Source organism: Coffea eugenioides, chromosome 6 (assembly GCF_003713205.1).
Source record: "Coffea eugenioides isolate CCC68of chromosome 6, Ceug_1.0, whole genome shotgun sequence".
NCBI lineage: Eukaryota > Viridiplantae > Streptophyta > Magnoliopsida > Gentianales > Rubiaceae > Coffea > Coffea eugenioides.
In genome coordinates this window covers 2,002,518-2,022,111 of record NC_040040.1, presented here as the reverse complement: position 1 = coordinate 2,022,111, position 19,594 = coordinate 2,002,518, and the positions used below count along the sequence as shown (strand labels likewise).

At 36.4% G+C, this 19,594-nt stretch overlaps 2 protein-coding genes across 3 annotated transcripts; one reads left to right on the top strand and one right to left on the bottom strand.

The window, feature by feature from the left end:
- Positions 1–729: 729 nt before the first annotated feature.
- LOC113775081 lies at positions 730–2,629 on the top strand. The gene is made up of 5 exons (XM_027319819.1): positions 730–855; positions 971–1,069; positions 1,964–2,025; positions 2,163–2,212; positions 2,298–2,629. The coding sequence occupies exons 2-5, from the start codon at positions 990–992 to the stop codon at positions 2,313–2,315; spliced, it is 210 nt and encodes a 69-aa protein (XP_027175620.1). The 5' UTR covers positions 730–855; positions 971–989; the 3' UTR covers positions 2,316–2,629.
- A 384-nt stretch (positions 2,630–3,013) lies between these two features.
- LOC113774536 (AMP deaminase) lies at positions 3,014–14,427 on the bottom strand. 2 transcript variants are annotated; one of them, XM_027319075.1, is made up of 20 exons: positions 13,714–14,427; positions 11,449–11,627; positions 11,039–11,222; positions 10,235–10,413; positions 10,018–10,069; positions 9,795–9,922; positions 9,512–9,691; positions 9,261–9,328; positions 8,984–9,126; positions 8,619–8,680; positions 7,718–7,831; positions 6,550–6,690; positions 6,028–6,180; positions 5,246–5,299; positions 5,065–5,175; positions 4,814–4,987; positions 4,651–4,731; positions 4,086–4,184; positions 3,449–3,570; positions 3,014–3,346 (listed from the first exon to the last, which is right to left on the bottom strand). In XM_027319075.1, exons 1-19 carry the CDS (start codon positions 14,120–14,122, stop codon positions 3,502–3,504), a joined length of 2,580 nt encoding a protein of 859 aa, XP_027174876.1. In that variant the 5' UTR covers positions 14,123–14,427; the 3' UTR covers positions 3,014–3,346; positions 3,449–3,501. The 2 variants fall into 2 exon arrangements, with proteins under 2 accessions (XP_027174876.1, XP_027174875.1); XM_027319074.1 differs by having other exon boundaries at positions 3,014–3,272.
- Positions 14,428–19,594: the final 5,167 nt, after the last annotated feature.

Here is a 19,594-nt window from a genome sequence, read left to right as displayed (position 1 = left end):
GTAGATGAATGCCTTTGGTAGATAGTCTAGATACCATGATGCGACTGGGCAATCTTGCTCTTTGTATAGGCTTATCGTTTATTTTATCTTTGGAAAGCTTATCTTTTGCTAAAATTATTTTTTCTTGGTCAAAATGAGGCCAAAAAGCCTCGTACGCTATACCATAACATGCTAGAGCTTTCTCTATTCTATTGCCCGCCTAGACAAGCACCATAATACTAACATTTATCATCCATTCATTTTTTTTTTCTTTTCAAGCCTTTGCAAGTAGAAAGAGAAGAGCTCGAGGAGGGAATGCATCCCTATTTGAGTCTTTATGACAAATTTAACGGTGGCAAAAAACTTGGGTAGATGTAGTCTGTGTAAATCATGTGATTCAAATTTTGTCACACCATTAATTTTTGAGTCCGCGTGATGATATGACATATGACAAAATTTGAATCGCAAAATCTATATAAACCGAGGGTTTATCCAAGTATTTGCCATTCCTGATAACTTTACGTTTCTGAATCTGAATTTTACATTCAAAGTTAATGGGTGTTGGCCTCTTATTTCGTGCTCTAATCAACAAGAAGATCCGTACAGTAAGCATATTAGACCTGCTATCACGGATGGGCTCTCTGGGCTCCGTTGGGAATCCCAACCCAAAACTCGAAATTGCGCCCATTACTGGTAGAAGCCCATTATAGTTTATATGCCCAGAGACCCGAATTTCCCGGGGACCCACCCAACTTAGAGTTTTAGGAAACCCGCCTCTTGTTGGCGTCAATCCAGCTCCAGCCTCCAAATACAGGAGGTTATCGCGATTTCTGACTCTAAAAACCCTAGTTTCCGATTTCGGCCATCGCATCTCAGGTTGAAGCCCTCTCTCTTCATTGTCGTTTTGCTATTTCTATGACCCTTAAACTCTTAGCTTTCTCGAATATATTATCTAATTGTCCAATAATTAACATGTTTTTGACTTGATCAGTCTCCGAGAGGAATCGATAATGGCTGGAGGAGGAAATTTCATCCATCGAGTCATGTCTTACGTCGCCAACGAGCTCATCGTGAATGGCCTCGCGAACAGGTTATCGTTATTTACAGACTCTATTTTCCTGAATATTTTGGCGTCTCTGGAAGCATTTTTCTACTCTTATCCACGTATCTCATTAGTAGTTTCTACTAAATTGATGCGGCTTCCGTTTTGAGCTATTTGGTCTGAATTTTATTTTAGGGAAAATGATAATCCTTTTCCTTTAATGCTCGCATGCCGATGATGACTTCGTAGGCTTGTAATGATTTGCGGAAATGATCGCAATTGTTCTTTTCAAACTTTAGTGCTCTGAGGCTGCCTAGTTTTTTTTTGAACTTGTTATACGGTCATACAATCTGAAGCATTTATGTTTTACAAGATTTTAATGAATCTGGTTCATGTACTTGTTCTTTTATATTTTAATTGGACTTGTTTTTTTCGAGCTTCTTGTAAATTGGCATTTGTATTGACTGTACTTTTGGTGGCTTTAATTGCCTAGGAGTTTGGTGTCTTCTTCTTCTTCTTCTTTTTTTTTGGGCCCCTCGGCCCCCCGCCCCGGGGGGGGGTGGTTGGTTGGGGGTTCTTTGGTGTTGGGGGCAGTGATTCATATTATTTGGTTAAAGATAACTTATTTTGCTATCAAGTATGATTTTTTGGTTATTTCGAAACTCGAAGCATACGCAAATTATTAGCTTGATGGTACGTTGCTGTCAACAACTTATTGTTTTTTGGTAGGGATAACTATAGTCGTTGGTCATATTTTTGGTTAAATACATTCAGGGATTAGTACTGAACTTGTGGGTACTTTCTTTTGTTGTGAGATTTGGACTCTAGTTGCTCGTGTACATTAAATTTCTATATCCTTGTGGACTGTTTTTGCTTGGACGGTGTGAAGTACTATCCTGATCTGTTCTGATGTTTCCTACTAATTCTTATAATCTGTTTCAGTCCTGCTTTCCAAAGATTTGCAGTTAGGACATCGAAGAGGATAGAGAACGTTTCTGTCAAAGGCATGCGCTCGTGTCCCATGCTGCTCATCAATTCTTTTGGTTTTTGGTTCTTTGAGTGCAGCACTCTTCTTCTTCTTCTTCTTCTTTTATTAAATTGGGCTAACGTTTTCTTCTTGACGAAATAATGTTGGATGCAGCCGCAGAGGTGAAGAAAAAAGTTTCGGAGCAGGTGGCCAAAAATTTCGAGGTTGGATGCTCAGATCAATGCTGAGTTTTGTATGCTTAGATAAGTAGATGTACGATTTGTTGATTTCGTTCGTATCTTTTTGCAGTCCTTCAAGAATGAGTGAGATGGTGGAGTTAAGTATCAGATGCAAACAGCCGGTGTACATGGTAGTGTTCAGTGCTTGGATTTCCTTCTAACGGCGAAGAGGAAGGCTAAACTAAGAAAGAAAGATGTTTGACGATGATGATGTATTAAACTTCACATTTTAAATAATATTACGGATTTCTTCCAGCTTGTTGGTTGATTTGTATGCAGCTGGTTAATGGTACTTGTGTTCAGCCGAGCATTCCCTACTTTGTTGGATGAATGAGCCATTTGCTGATGTACATGATGATGATTGATTACTTTAGTCTCTCTCTATTCATTCATGTTCTGCTAGTATTTGTTGTATGTTCCAAGCGCGATGGTACTGGCCGTGAATCTCCTTTATTATATTTATTTGCACATAGTTACTCCTAATCGGGAGGTGACATCCTTCGGCCAAGTCCGACCCTGCCCCTGCAAAAGAAGTGTAATCTAAATATTGACAAAAAAAAAATAAATATCTGAAGTTGCATGGTCCTACACGCCTTGACATATCACGGCCTTAGCCTTTGTGAGGCGGGTGATATTTTACTCTCTTGCCCGAGTTTATGTCACGCCTTTGAGACTGCCTTTTATATAATATAATAGCGTCCAACCGGGGTTTGTTAGGAGGTACCCCTAAGACTAAGAGGCAGCCCACTGTTACAAAAGGGGACTTAAATCTTCCCGTTCATAACCTTGGCAACAACTGAGTCGCAACTCAAGAACTCATTATTGTGTTTTCAAATAAGATTCAACATTCAGTTGCCGTGGGTGACGGATCACATTATACATGTTTATACAAAGTAAAATACAAAGTTACCTTGTACTACTCTCTATTACATGGATATGTCCTGTTTGGCTTTTGCTTTATTTCTTTTCTTTAATTTTTCTTGAGATGCATATTCTACTGTTCTAAAGTTCTATTCCGCAGGTCCTTGGCTTTTTTGCACTTTTCCTGAGAAAAAGAAAAAGAGGAGCAGACGCGCAGGCAACACCATCATTAATTTGTAGTACCGTTGCAGCCCTTATCTGATATGGAATAAAAAGGAAAAAAGAACTTCTACAGAAATAACAAAAATAAACAGAGAATGGAAAATTTCCTCAGTTCTAATGGATAAATTTTAGGGATACCTCCACATAGAATGTAAAAGTTCCAGCTCGCAAAAGAAAGCCAGCCAAGCTTATTATGGGTCAATATGTTCAGCAAATATAGAATTTCCCAAATAAACCTGTTGCATCTCCTCTCTCCAAATCTGCAATATTGAACACGTAATTTGTCACCTTTATATTCTAACACCTGATCTGCTTTTAAAAAAAAAAAAAAAAAGGCATCGCTAGGAGAAGCCAAAATTTATTCAAATGACAATATGTAACTTCACGATAAAATTTGCTTCATCTGATCCAACTTGGATTTTGGAAGCTAATCTTCAAACAGAGGCCTCCATCATCAACCAAAGACCATTCCAAAAGGTAAAACTTCTGAAAAATGCATTAGGATAACGCGATAAGGAGAGAACAATTAGAATTTGAATCAGTTTCCTTCCTTCAAATCCACTGATTAGAAGGAAAAGAAAACCATATTTCCTAGTACTTCCTCTTTACCAAAGCTTTTCAAAACTGCTTGTTTATGACATTTCAGACTGCCTGTACAACAATGAATTTGGTATAGACATATATATGTATATATATATTATATTATATATAGCAAAGATATTGATTCTCTCATAATGTGAAGACATTAAAACATAATTCAAAACAACTTCCATACCATATCACGAAATTCAAGGCGGATATGAGGTACGTTTGTCTTGTGAATATCATTCCCGTCTGGTCCTCTCTTGTAGTATTCCTTCCCGACCCAGTGAGACTAAGAACAGATGTTCATAGTTCAGACATTACAACAGGAAACATATATTTACAATTGTTATAAAGGATAGGCTTCAAAAAAGCAAACACAGGCAGATTAAAATATTTATTCTACTCTACAAAGTACCATAAAAGGGCCTGCAATTGGCCCCCATCCAAAATAGTAGGAATTAGACTTGCCAAATGAGAACATGCTTTCCCAGTAAATTAGTGATAACAAAGCAGCAATTGAATGGCATCAAGATTTAGGGTATACGTAGATAAGGCAAAAGAACTAAACAACTTGGACAAAAAGGCGTTTGCTGCAGCATATTCCATCTGGCATGTCCACCCAAAAATAACAATAATGCAAACTATGAAGCACTGTGTTAAGCGTTACTCAAAAGAAATAAAATAGAAAATAAGTTTGGTGGAGAATTTATATTATTGCAAACACAAATTGTACAACTTCAACAGGACTAACTTACCTTCAGTACATGAGAGAAACCAGATTGATAAACTGAATTCCGTGCAATCTCACATATATCACATGAACTTAACTTCCAAACCTGCACCAGATAGCAAACTTATTGGACAACCATAACAGTTCACAACTCAAATATTTTCTGACAAAAGACTTGAAGAACTCACAGAAGCTGCAATGCTGTATTCTTCCACGAGGGGCTCTTTTGTTAGGTGAATCTGCAAAGGATCATCAGTTGAAAGCGACACATTGAGGCCACGCAGGAAAAACATGGGAAATGGATTCCGATGGTAGTCCAAAAACAATGAGTTGTTGCTCAGTGGAGACATGGCAAGACCAATCTGAAATCAAAGAAACCATCCCAATGCATTACAATGTGCACACTTTGGAAGCTAATCAATTTGACGTGTTGTTTTACCTGGGCCAGGTAGTACAAATACTGAAGTACAGGAGATTTTCTCAAGTTGATTCCATGCGCAATATTATGAGCAGTAAGAAATGTCGCTGCAAGGTGGTCAACATCACCAGCCTAACAAACTGAAACCATCAATAACACAATCAATCTAACTTCAGATCACACAGAATGAACATTTATGTACCTCTCCAGAATGTGGACGGAGTTTGATAGTGGTCATTCCTTTTGACTCGCGAAGCTGAAATGTTATGCAATTAATTCTCACAAAACAATGCCAGCAAACAGATTAACCATATAATCATATACACCGGTGAAAACACCACCATCTTTAGGTGAAGGAATCCTTAAACCTTCCTCTTCTGCAATGCCAAAACACCTCCCCCCCTCCCCCCGGGCCACAAAAAAAAGGGAAAAAATGCAAAACTGTTTCAGAAAAACAGTGGAAAGCAGAAAAGGCCCTGGAAAATAATGTTAGGAGGATTTTTGCTATTGCATCTTACAAGCAACAACTCAATCATAGTAACAATTTAAGAAAATACAATTTATATTACAGTAATCCTATCTCAAGTTTCCATTCCTGGTATTAGCCCCATGAGTCATGACAGAAGTGAAAAACAATAGTCTAACAGAAAAAAAAAATTAGCAAAAACACCAAAAAGCTATTGCCTGTATTGTAAGGCAAAAAAAAAAGTCTAGGAAAAAATCAGGACAAAGACCAAAAAGCTATTGCCCAAATCTTAAAGGCCTCTTACAGTTGATAGAGATGTAAAGTAGTGCTGTAATGATAATATTGAAATGTGGTAAGCCCATTATCCCCAACCCCACGGTGCACTGCCTAACACCACAACCCCCCTTTCCCCAAAAAAAAAAAGGAAAAAAACAAAGGAGAAGCAAATCACACAATTGGTAAATTACTTCATTTTTCTCAATTTCTGGAGAGTGCATAAACAGAAACAACTTCTTTACCTTATTTAAGGTGTATAAGTTAGCATAACAATAGTAAATGTAGTATGAGTATGCAGGATTGAATATGTTGGTCCACTGAGCAGGTGTCGGCATGTGTTTTGTAGGACGTCTTTCTGGCTTACTTTCATCGTCCACCAAATCAAATCCAACCACCTGAATATCCAGGAACAGGATTTAGTTAAACCATCTTAGACATTATACAAAGACTATTGTTAACTAAAAAACATGAATTTATAACACCCACATCTGGCATTGGTGAATAGCTCATCATTTATTCACTTATAACTATCTCCTAGACACTACTACAGGGTTTTAACCCTATCATCTTTTTACATGCTACCAAAAGCCACCTCTTGTCTGCCTTCAAACATTGTCATATGGAACAGAAAAAGGAATATTGAGGGAACATGAAAAGGAACCCAGCTTTCAGGGAGATTAACCCGGAGAATTATCAGTATTCAATGAACATGGTTTATTACCCAATAAAGCAGAATAAAGTTGATGTAGTGGTAGTATGCATACCTGCTTCAAGAAAACATGCAACTGAGGATGTGAATCTGGATCCACAGTAACCTCAAACAAAGGAAGGAAAACATTATCAAGAATGTTCTGAAAAGATGTCACAATTCCCATTTCCTTGTAGACATTGTAGAGTCTTGGAAGCTGAAAAGAATTGAAATTCAATACGAAAATCACTATTCAGATAGCATTCAATATTCTGATTAAACAAGATGCTTAGGGAAAAAAAAGGGCTGAAACAAGAGATTTTATACCGCCTCAAACTTAGATGCTTTTCTCCCTAATCATAATAGGCTTCAGACCTGACATTGTGTCCATTGGACAGCACTCAGAGACTCTGAACCTAGTTATACAACACGAAACCAATCTCCTAGAATTTCCAAGTCTGACAGCATTCATAATGCTCCCCAAAAGTTAGCCATTTATGTCTGACAGTCAACAGCATTATCCATTTTGACAGCATCAGATGCATTGCAAGACTATACACAACTTCAAACTTTAAACCATAAGCATAAAGCAGGCCCCTATTATAAAATTGTAGTATAAGGCGCCTATTGGTATTGATTCTTCTTTCCCCCTCATTATGATTGTTCTTAGAACCAATTACAGAAAAGTTAAACATCAAAATTAAACATGAAAAGTTAAGTAACAAGTATTTGAATTATAGTCATAAGCCCTTCAATCAAGACAGCGGAAGAATTCAAGAAGAAAAGGCAAAACAGAGAAAAAGAACAATAGTAAGTGGCCATAGATGGGCGAATGACATGCAAGACAAAATCTTGAAATTCCAGGGTTTTGTTCCCGCAAACAGAACCAATTTTGACAAATAATAAATAATTTTCTTATTAAAGCACACGACTAATTATAAGATGAGAACAGTGTTTTCCAATTAACATAGGAAAAGTAATCAGAACTATTTGGGCAATATACAACGATTTGCATAAACATAACATGGTATAGAGCATTTCTGAGAACCCAGGGGTACGTAAAAGCTTTCCTTAAGGACATTATTGCTGTCCAATTGTTAGAGAGAACAAGTTGAGCAGAAAGGAGAAGAAGGTTGTTTTAATCGACATTTAATAGTATCGACCTTCTAGAGAAGAACTAAGGTTCTTTCCACAAAGTTCTTGCCAAGGACATCAACACAAATACAGTTGGTTCTGTTGGATACCTGAATCAACCAGACAACATTCTCGCTATACAAGTCATTGTTTACTATCCAACTAGCCAGCTGGTCCCACTCACTCTGCTTTCTGCCATATATGGATACCCTGTATTCAGCCATCTGCATCAGAACCAAAGGAGAACCACCAATACTTAATCCAAACAAGAATAAGGAGTGAAGAAGTTTGGACTTTAACTGGCATAATCATGGAGCGTTGTACTGGACAGAAACCCAAATCATAACATCAAAATGCTCATTTAATTTTAAAAGGAAAAGAAGACTACAACAAAAACAACACCACCAGATTCATTTTGCAAGTGATGTACTTTAAAAAATCTTCCAAGTTTTGACACAAAATTACCAAGATATTCCAACCTGCAGAAACTATACCCTAGAATCTAAATATCATTTGAAAAGTATATAAAACGTGCTTGAAGAAAACAAGGAGACCAGACACCTTCCCTCATCAAAGCTAAAATTGTTGTGCAGAAGTCTTGTCATCTCAGCCAGAAAGTGAAGACAATGCAGACTTCAAGCAACAATCTTCACATATTTTTCAAGCGGTACAAGCATCTTAACCTTAAAGTTCTTGCTTAACAAAAATACCAAAGATGACATAAGTACTGGGAAGAATACTTAATTTAAGAAGAAAAAATGACATAAGTAAAGGCCCACTCTCCCAAAGAAAAAGAAAAGGAAAGGATACAAGATAAACAAATGGAAAAGCTTTCACAAAATGGACAGAAGAGAACAAAAATGGCCGCCAAGAAGTTTCGTTGTAAGTCAGGGTTGCTCAGTGTGTCACAAAGCAAAAGGAAGAACTATTAAGGCATTGCTGATCTTCTGCACGGTGAAAAATAAAAATGAAAAAGCGGATGATAAATTTCATTACACACAAAGGACGCACTTGATATTTGCTTGCTTCAAGATCAGAAAAAACTTGCTTAGTCAGCTCACCAAGGAAACGACCTGCAAATTTGCAGATATAATAAATCTTAAACTCAATACATCTGATAAACAAATATAAAGCTTCCAAGTAAACAAAAATTGAAAACAGAATCAAGGGGACAATCTGGCGCGAAGTGGAACTTGAGTAACAAGAAAGAAAATGACGAAGAAGAAACAGAAGAATTGGATGGCTTATCTTAAATCATATTGCAAAGGAAATGCATGGTGATCGAAAGCAAGTGGTATGACCTAGAATGTGGAAACTTCTTTTTCACTAAAATGAAGATCTAGTTTTTCAGGTCTGAAGAGAAAATATGGCAATACCCTGTATAAGGTTTTCCTGCTTCAGAAAAATCTCCCTTAGCCTACTTTGACCACAAGGGTTGTACTTAAGATTAAACTTGTCAAATCGATGAAAGGTGCTCTTGTCAGCATGAACATCCAGTAGGTCAACATTCAGATCATACCTGTTTGGGAAAAAAAATTATCAGTGAAACAAAAAAGCGAAAAGCAGATGTCAAAAAGCAATGAGTCAAGTCAAAAGAGTTGAACTGAGAGGCGAGCAATTCTTCAAAGCACAGAATTTAGGAGCCTCTCATACCCAGATAAATCCAAGCTCTCAAAAACTTCTTTCAATGTCAAATAGGTACCATCACGAAATATGACAACCTGAAGAAAAGGTATACCTATGTAAGATACTCAGAAAAATGGCACTATCTTGATGGATTTGTGAAAAGTTCTACAGATTTTATTCCATAAAAACTTTTGTTAGTGACACTTTTAATCCAGAAGAAGAGAAGTATATATGATGCTTTGAAAATGGCAGACAGCTCAAGTAGAATGACCCAACACCTCGTCAGGCTCTTTCCTCAGCTTTGACTTTATAAACCTCAAAAGATGCTTCTGGTTCATGCAGGCTGAGTGGTGAACGTGGGTGTCGACTTTCCTGACATTATAGAAGTCACGGTGTGGGGCACTTTTTTGAGCAAGGAATTCCCGATCAGCATTAAGCATCAAATGGAGGTTGAATTTCTGGACAACATATAAGTCAGTATTTTGAAAAGCAAACAATTTTAGGTCACTAACAAAACTCAACACACTTCCTACAAACAACTATCAAAGGCATAGTATCTACTTGTTCTAAAAGTACTAGGCGATGGTGACATAGTGTCCGAATATTCCCCGCAGCAATAACTTTAAGGATGTGGTGCAGGTCAGTGAAAAAGGTGGTTGCATCAGCTACTGGGAAAAGTTTCTCCGTTGCTAGATGAAGGAAAATAATAAAAATCAGAGGGGAAAAAGGGCAAAGATGATACACTATTATACCAAAAAAATGACAAAGGTACCAAGCATCTTACCCTCCTTATTAGCATAAACTTGCACAACTCCATCTTCCATCTGAAAAGAATGCTGTAGGAACACTCAACATATTAGTGACTCGAAACCCTGTACTTAATAACAATGTGCCAACACAACAAAGTAAAACAACAGGAACAGAAAATAAAATCCTCAAACTACTCACACATAAGAAAAATCAACCAAAAAAAGAAAAAATTCTAACGCATTTTATCTTACATCAGATTTTCGTTCTGGCATATAATCAAATGGATTTGGAATGGGCTTTGGTGTGCTTGGATCAGTTATGATTTCCTTTTCCCATGGCGCAACAGCTTCCCTAAATACATATGTCTTTCTCATTTCTAGGCACACTTGCAGATTCCGATAGACGTCCACTTCATCAGGAGATGGTGTCTCTGAAAATCATTACAAAGAAATAAAATATAGGCTTTGGCATCCATGTACATTTATTACAAGCAAGGATAGATTCCATTGTTAATTCCAATAGTCTGAAAAGTACATAAAGTGCACACTAACAGTGAGGGGGAGAATAGATACATGGACGACCAAAAATAGAACAGAATTATCGTCATGATGCTTTCACACATACAAAAATGAACAGAACAGTCAATTTTGTACTAATATGGTGATATAGTTTATTCACAAGCATCGGTATTATGATTATTGCTTCTTAACTTCTATGAAAACCAATGCTCAGCTGTTGGAAATGAAATGCTGCTACCCGACTGTTTGTTCTTCTTTTCCATTTGACCAAGAAGAATGAAAAAAGTATGGATGGGTACATTAAATGTTAAATTAAACAAATTTCCACAAATCCCTTGGTTTCAGCCGTGATATTAGTCAATCAATAACACCTGAAGGAAAAATAAGGTAGTTTAACTGTAACATGACACTTAAGTTTTCATCAAAGCATAAATTATTAGCCTAATCATTAGCAAGTATGCTGCAGGACAGAAACAACCAATGGGCTGACAAAAGCTATACCCTATAACATAAAAAGGAAAGAAGAGGATGTAATACCCCTTGGGGCAATTTTCAGCTTCACAAAGGTTTCCTGTTCTGGTTCTTTTCTGAGAATGTCCGCAGCCACAGGGTCTGGTTGCACACTGTGCAGATCACCAGATACGCTATGGGATCGAATCATACTTGATGCAGACATAGCCATTTGCTCTCCATTATTGGCATTCCTGTGATCCGGTAAATCCTGAAACATACTTTAACATTCAGGACCCAGCTCGTTATAGGGTCAATTTAGTGAATTCCTGGGGACTTTATGTAGCATCATAAATGAAAAGAAATTATACAACATTGGCAAGACTCGAGAAAGTAAATCCTTGACAGCACAAGGACATGGATTGAATCAAGAAAATACAAGGAATAAAAAAAACCAAATGGAATTGTGCACGCCCAAATCTATCATTAAGTATTACCGCATTCCCATTGGCATGTAGATATGCATCGTTTAGTCCAGCACTGTCAGTCATATTATCTTCATCATCTGATCCTTCCACACTTTCAAAAGCACTGGCACTAGCAACAGGAGACTTGGGAGAAGTGGGTCTGATAAGATGCCCAGATCTCTTGGCAGAACTTGCATGATTAGATTTCCCTGCAACAAAAAATAGCAGAGTTATTCAACAAAAAGAGTAGAAGATAATTAGATTTTCAGCATCTAAAATGTTACTGGAGCAGGACTGAGTCGGATTTTATAGCATCAATAAAAAAATATTTAAAACATCATACATCCATTTTTGGTAATACAGAATTGTCGGCCAAAACTTTTCATCCATGACTACTGCTTGTATTATTGTCATGTAACAACACAATGAAATAACGCCTTTAACCAGTACTTCAAAGGGAAAACAAAAAGGATCATCCTCTCAAAAAGAAATTTCACATCAACATCTTGGGCATATATGTAGAAACAAGGCTAGAAAATTCTAGTAGAACAGCCAAAAGTTAAAACAATCCTATTATAGAACACATGATAAAGAAAACAAATAAGGTGCATCGTGAAGCATATAGCTGGCAGAACACAGGGCAGACAGTATGAGAATCGCCCTTTCCACATCAAGGCCTTAAAGATAGATATTTACAAACCCTCAAGCTGCACACATAATAACCTGTTTACCCATATATTCTTCCACTGTCATCCCGCTGTCGGCCAGATGTCAATTAGGGTAAATTCCTAACATGCTTCAGCTAATCCCCTTTTCGTAATTAAGTTCATCAAAAGCACAAAATATATAAGAGCAAACATAGCATACAAATTTTATGACTTTGCAATTATAACTCAGCCTCCTAGTCAAATGTAATAACATAATTTGCACGAGAAGTAAACCCATTCTAGTGTTGACTACCCCAATCACAGGCATCAATCCTTAGCCTCTTGAAACTCTACTTAAATACAGCAACAATAACTTCCCTATCCCCTCTTCTTTACGAATTGCATACACCAGTACTTCTTTTAGCTAGCAGTAGTATAAATCATTTTATACATGTAAGCAGAAACGGTTAGAGCAAAAAGATATGATAGGCCAAACCGCAATTGCCACAAAACCAACCTAGGTCGGAATGTTGAACAAAAGGTCAAGTCGTACAAAATTAAACTCCCATGGACTTTATATGTGTGCATAAAAAGTCGGTGGAACAAAAATGATACCGACACTCATAGCCACAAAAGTAGAAGCCTGCCAGCCCGCTGCAAGCTCAGCACATGCAAGCAAACTAAAAAAGTCATTGGTAGAAGATCAAATTAACCTAATAAAGGAAGGGGAAAGTTGAACAAACAAAGGGGACAAGGCAGATCTTTTGTAGTAAATACAACAAATACATTGGACAGCAGCGTTAAAGTTTCTCATTTATCATTGTAAAATTTGCAGACACAAAGGAAAAGGATACCGACAGAATTTATTTTCTCGGTGCTAGTATGTAATTTGCATCATATCGTGTGGGCCCCCAGCGAATCCAGCAGTCCAATCACAGCTATGCCACCTTTGCAACTTCTTCCAGCCAAATTCTGTTACCTTCTTCCACCAAGAAGAACATCTAAAAGTACCGCTCCCGCGACCCAGAGGATAAATCACAGGCAATGAGTTCCAAAGGACAAAAATACCAAAAAGAGTGACATTTTTCAAAATTTGGTTTCAATCAGGCCACTCTGAATTCATTTTATGACCATAAAATTGTGGCAGCACAAGGGAACTACATTTGCAAATCACAAGTGCTCAAGTGCACTATGTGTGGATAAAAGTTTATTGGGAGATGGTCTTAAAGTGTTATTGAAGCAAAGTTATCTTACAGTCAAATCCCTCCTCTTCAGAAGATACACATACTGCTTACAAATCCAATTACGCAGCAAAATCGTTGATTAATAAACAATTACTAATTCTCATGCTGCCACGATTTGACTCGAAATAGTTCTGGTTCGAACCAAGAAATTACGCGTATACAGCATGCAAGTTCGACTGATTCCATACAGAATCACAGCAGGATATCGAACAGTCAATTACACGAGTGGCAAATTACTGAAAAATATGGAGCCAATTGTCGCACTAAAAACGACCCAGCCTAACTAATTATTTGAACCCTGCAATAGTAGAATATGCATACAACCATGTAGTACATCAATATGTAATGGTCGATAGAGGAGGTAAGGTTTTATTATTCCGGCGAGAAGCCCGACATTTGCATACCTTCAGGAAGCGTGTGGAGCCTGGGTAATCCAGTCGGAATAGAATCAACATGAACCGGACCATTCCTCCTGTCGTCAAGGATATCCATCCCTCCGGAAATCGCAGTGACGTCCGGCAACGAAGCGGAACCTCGACGGTAGTAGCCGCTTCCCTTCCGTCGGCCGTGGTTGCGCCTCTTATCGACGGAGCCGTACCTTTTGAAATGCTGAGGCGAGTCAGCACCACCGCCGCCGTATCCTACTCCACCGTCCTCCGCAACTGCGTCCCCCCTCTCTCTTTCTCTCTCTATAGTCTTGGCGAACTCCAGCAGATGGTTTAGGGTTTTGCGGTGCATGTAGTAGGCAGACACAGCCACCGCGGATGCCCCCACCAGCGCGGCCATAGCTAAGTGCAAGGCGTACGTGTCCATCACACAAACAAACAAACAAACTCACTCTTATGTAGTGCTTAGACTCAAGCTCAAACTTTGTCGCCGGAAATGAGAAAACCCTACTGAATAATGTAGATAGACTAAGTGTGTGTCTGTCTCTGAGAGAGAGAAGGAGAAGGAGAAGGAGGAGGAGCTGTGTTTTATTCGGGAGAGGGGAGAAGAGGCGAGCTGGCTATTTATAGACGGGACAGTGGGACACGGAAGCTAACATCATATTCGCTTAATGTGCGTTTTCTCTCGCACTTTCTCTTTCTTATTTTTATTTCCCTTTTCTTTTCTCCTGGGGGGTTATTGAAGGTGCTTTTCCCGCCTTTTTGTTGGTGGCGGACTGCGGTGGCGGTGGTGGTGGTGGTGGAGGAGGTGGAAGGATAGAGAAAATCAGATTTGCTGCGAGTGCCGCGTTAGTATAATAGCCGCCGCTTTTTATTGGAGGTGATGAAAAGGGGCTTAAATTTATTTCCAAACTAGTACTACTAATATACTAATTGCACGGATTAAATAAGGATTAATCTTTTTATATACTAACACTAGTGTGAATACCTGTATTATATATGATGATGGCATTATTGAAAAAAAAAATTAAAAAAGAGGGTGAATTTAAAAAAATATATATATAATCGCAACATAATTAAAAGCTAAAATTTGTCTAGCAATAATTTGAAGTATGATAAAATGTATACGTAATTTAAAACGACAAAAGGAGAAGCGATAAGGATTACTGAATTAAAAAAAATTTAAAATGATAATAAAAAAGGGATTTAAATTTGTGATGCTTGTGAAGGCTCCTCGTAAAAAAGCTGCTCTCGATTACATATAGATTATATATTATCGAGTGTTTTCTGTACGCTGGCTAGCAGCTTTCAAAGTTTGACACATTTACATAAATTGAATTTTAACTCATGTTATTTGATATGATTTAAATCTACTCACGTAAAAACATCTTTATACTGAGAGTATATGATGAAAAAGTTATCCATTAAACAGTTACTATCTTTTATGGACTGAGTACTTGGGTTCAGAAACTAAAATGATACCCACCCCACTCCAAACATTCTTGGACCTCTCGTCTTGCGCTCGCATTTTGGTTACTTAGCCATGCGTTAAATAAAGGTTGAGTTGAGGGGTGCCGCGTGGTGTTCCATCATGTTGGCGCGTTCTTTTTCCCATGTTTTAGTCGTGTCATGAAAGCATCGGCGATTAGCGTATTACTTAGACAGATATTAGCGTATTACTCAGACGGAAAAGACTCTTTGCGGCTTTACATCTTAAGCATATTCGGAACGTTGGAACGAAATGGCGAATTTTGGTGGAAGGATGTAATTAGGGATGGCAACGGGGTGGGGTTGGGGCGGGGATCCCTCCCCCATCCCCCGCCCCGCTGCCTACAAACTCCCCCTGCCCCGTCCCTGTCCCGTCCCGCTTTCCCCGCGGGGTTAATAAAATTTTCTCCGCGGGGTTAATAAAATTTTATTATAATTCAATTTTAATAAATAACCAAGTACTAAAATATCAACACATTATCAAGTTATTATTCATTTTAATTTTACAATTGAAACTCATAAAAACAATCAAACAAAAGTTATTTGAATACAATTCAACATGATGAAATAAATACAACTAAAATAGTTAAGTTTTCACTTTTGGTACAAATACAATCACTAATTCATTATTGTGTTTGTGCTTTTTTTTTTAGAAAAAAGTGTTATTCTATTAAGTGTAATTAGAAATTTAGTATAAATATATTAGTAAATTTAGTATAACTAATTAATAAATTCTATTAGTAGACATGTCTAATTATTCATATAATTGATAATATCAATTATATTACATGCACTAATATACATTATATAATACATCTAACTAATAATATCATTATCATAAGTTTATAACTAATTAAATTATATATTATATATAATTATATATATAATTTTTTTTTGGCGGGTGACGGGACCGCCCCCGCCCCACCCCCGCCCCCATTGCCATCCCTAGATGTAATGCCATTATTGAAGATAATCCTTTTTCCTCTTTCTTCTTTTCTGGGGACGGTTATTCTTTACATGCTTACATGGCATCAAATAATAGAGATTCCACTTAAGCTGATTTTTATGTTCGACTAGTGTTTCTTATCAGTGCAAATGATAGAAAGATGGCAAGTAAAAGCGGTAATCGCAAGGCTTGCAGCATTCTCTTTTCACAAATATTTCGCAGGTTTGTTTGGATAGGAAATTATTTGTAAAATATTATATATATATAATTATTTGTTTTACATTTCATCAAATTCCAAACAGGCTTATCTCATCGACAGGGCCCATCTCTCCCACTTTCTTTGTTTTCAAAATATCTTCTCATCTCAATATTCTCAATTCTATTTTCTCATCCAAAACTCTTAATTTAAATAAGACGAGTGTTAAGGACACATCTAATGTGTGTGCAATTAGGGAATAGTTAAAATGAACCAATTTTGTATAAAAATTTTGTTTGTTACATACAAAAAAATTATATAAATTATTCATGAAAAAACTTTAATTTACATGACTATAGTAATTTGATAATTACAATACTTAGAGTCTTTATTAAGAATGTGACTTGAGTATCATCATAATTGAACTCAACTCAACATGCAAAAATAATACTCGAGTTCAAACTTGAGTGGGTAGCATTGCCGGAGTTAGGGAGAAAGATACCCCACTCTGCGGCCCAAGTCCGGGATGGATGCTGGGTACCTCTCAGCTGGAACGAGCTGGTTTTTTAACGTTTTGCAGCGAGCCAAGGGCGCGCTTACGTTCTGAGGTCCATACACGTGGATTTCTTCCCGTCACGTTTTTTTATTCCCCGACCACTTTTCTCTTTATCTTTTTTTTTTAATCCCCCCGTCACTTTTCTCTTTATCTTTGTACCGACAAAAAAAAAGAAGAGGAATTAGCTCTCTAATACCCACGGATGCCTATACCTACTGACTAAATTAAATGTTTAATTAGTGTAAACTTCCAGATTCAATACGACATAGTACAACATAAATCGTCAATATTAATTGGCTTTTCTATCACAACTGCGAATAAAATGTATAATGCCAAACGCTGCTCCAATCAGCAGCCATCCATCCAATCAATCTTTTTTCACAATACAATTTGGGTTTAAAATTTAAATACTCTTGTAATCCGCCTGGAGAGGCTAATTACTCAGAATACGGTTGAAAAAAAGAAAATTCGGACATCTATTGCTCTGACATTAGTCTGGTGCAAATCTATGGGTACCGGGACGTGTCAGCCCGGCACCCAAAAGTCAGTCAAAATTTTTTTTTCAGCTCTGACATACAGCCCAGCAGCGGAATTTATTTTTTTTTATTTTTTAAAAAGTTGTCGACTGCCGGGCTGACAAGGCCCCGTAGCCGACAACTTCTGCAAAGCCAGTCCAATTTTTTTTTTTAAAAAAAGTGTCAGTCAAGCATTCCGACTCTAATCAAGGCAGAAGCATTTAAGCAATAGGGGTTAAAGAATAATGCATTTAAGCAGAAGCATAAACAATAGGTTACGTCTACGGTGGAAAGTTCATTTCGGGATAATTATGATAGACATTGTATATGACTATTTTGTTTTTATATTGCATAATAAATTTATATTTATAAAATTATATTGTACATTAAAAATTACATAACAATTTTAACAAATAATTTTTCAACAATTTGAGAACTGCATCTTATTATAAAATGAATGAGATTTTTTGTTTAAAACGGCCATTGTTTAGTTTAATATCTTATAGAAGTAATTATTGAATTAACAAACCTGTTTTCATCTATTTCTGCTGTTCGAATTTTGAAACATCATTTAATTAACTTAAAAGACTGTCGGATTTAGTACGTCAAGCGACATAAGTTTTTTTTAAAAAAAGGGTGAAATTGTTGTATTGGAAAATGGGTGAAATTTTCAACATTATTTAGTGAATTTTGTACATGCCAAAACAAATATTATGGTAGATTTTATTTTTTAATTGAGTTTCATATTTCAAATAATTGAGGCGTAAATATAAAAGAAAGGGTTGGGATATCAAATATGATTAAAATAAAGGAACATGTGCAATTTTGGTCCCCCAACGTTTGGTCTATCAGTTAAACTAATCCGTGATATTTTGACCAAAATAATTATGATAGCAAATTTTTTATTTTAGCCAAATTTAGGACAACTAATACAAAACTATAATATATAACGGTCAAAACAAGTCAGAATTAGTCAAAAGTTTTACTTCGTATTTTTTGGTCCCTTATGATTTAAAAAATTATATTTCAAATGACATAAAATGTGAATTAGATTGAATCCATAAAAAATGTGGTCTAATTCTCATTAAAATCCTTAAAAGTAATCCACATTGTCAAGACATATTAGCATAAATAACATATTTTCGTTATATTAATTATCAACAAATGATAACACATACATCATATATAAAAGAAAATTTAGTGAAAAAAAGAAAATTTTAATTTTAGTATATAGTAACTTTAGTTGTAAATAATATTAGGATATGAGTTTCAATCGGTTATGATTAGGTATTATGATTATAATAACAAATAAAGGTGATTACCAATATAAAGAACTCATATGAATTTTAAAAAATTTCTTGCCATTTCTTCTTGTCTTTCATTCATATGAAATCCAATATTTCGATAATACAATTTAATGTATTTATATTTATGTTCATCTTAAAATGATTATTTTATTGAATAATTTAAATAATTATAAAATCTTTATTTCAATTGAAACTTGATAGACAACTAGTTGAGATGGCAAAAAAAGAAAAAATAAATTATTATTCAATCGACTCAATGACATATAGTTACTTATATTATAATAGAATATTTATTTAACTATTTTAATTTCCCAAATATAAGTATTGGACATTAGATGATGAATAAATATTTAAGAGGGGTTTTATTATGATTTTAAAATATATAACATTTTTTATTCATGCATAATCCGCTTTCTCCAGTGCCCCAATATACTTCTTTGTACGTCTCCACATATTACAGTTGGCCTGCTTGCATTGCTTCTGCTTATTATGAGCAGAAAAATGAACTTTTCACCGTAGACGTAACCTATTGTTTCTGCTTCTGCTTAAATGCATTATTCTTTAACCCCCATCACTCTGCCTTGATTAGAGTAGGAATGTTTGACTGACATTTTTTTTTAAAAAAAAATTGGACTTGCTGCCGGGCTTCAGCCAACTTTTTGCAAAAGTTGTCGGCTACCGGGCCTTGTCAGCCCGGCAGCCGACAACTTTATAACAAAAAAAAATTTCCCGCTGCCGGGTTGTGTCGAGATGTTAGAGCTGAAAAAAAAATTTTGACTGACTTTTAGGTGTCGAGCTGACACGGCCCGGTACCCATAGATTTACACCGAACCAATATCAGAGCAATAGATGTCCGAGTTTTCTTTTTTTCAACCATATTCTGAGTAATTA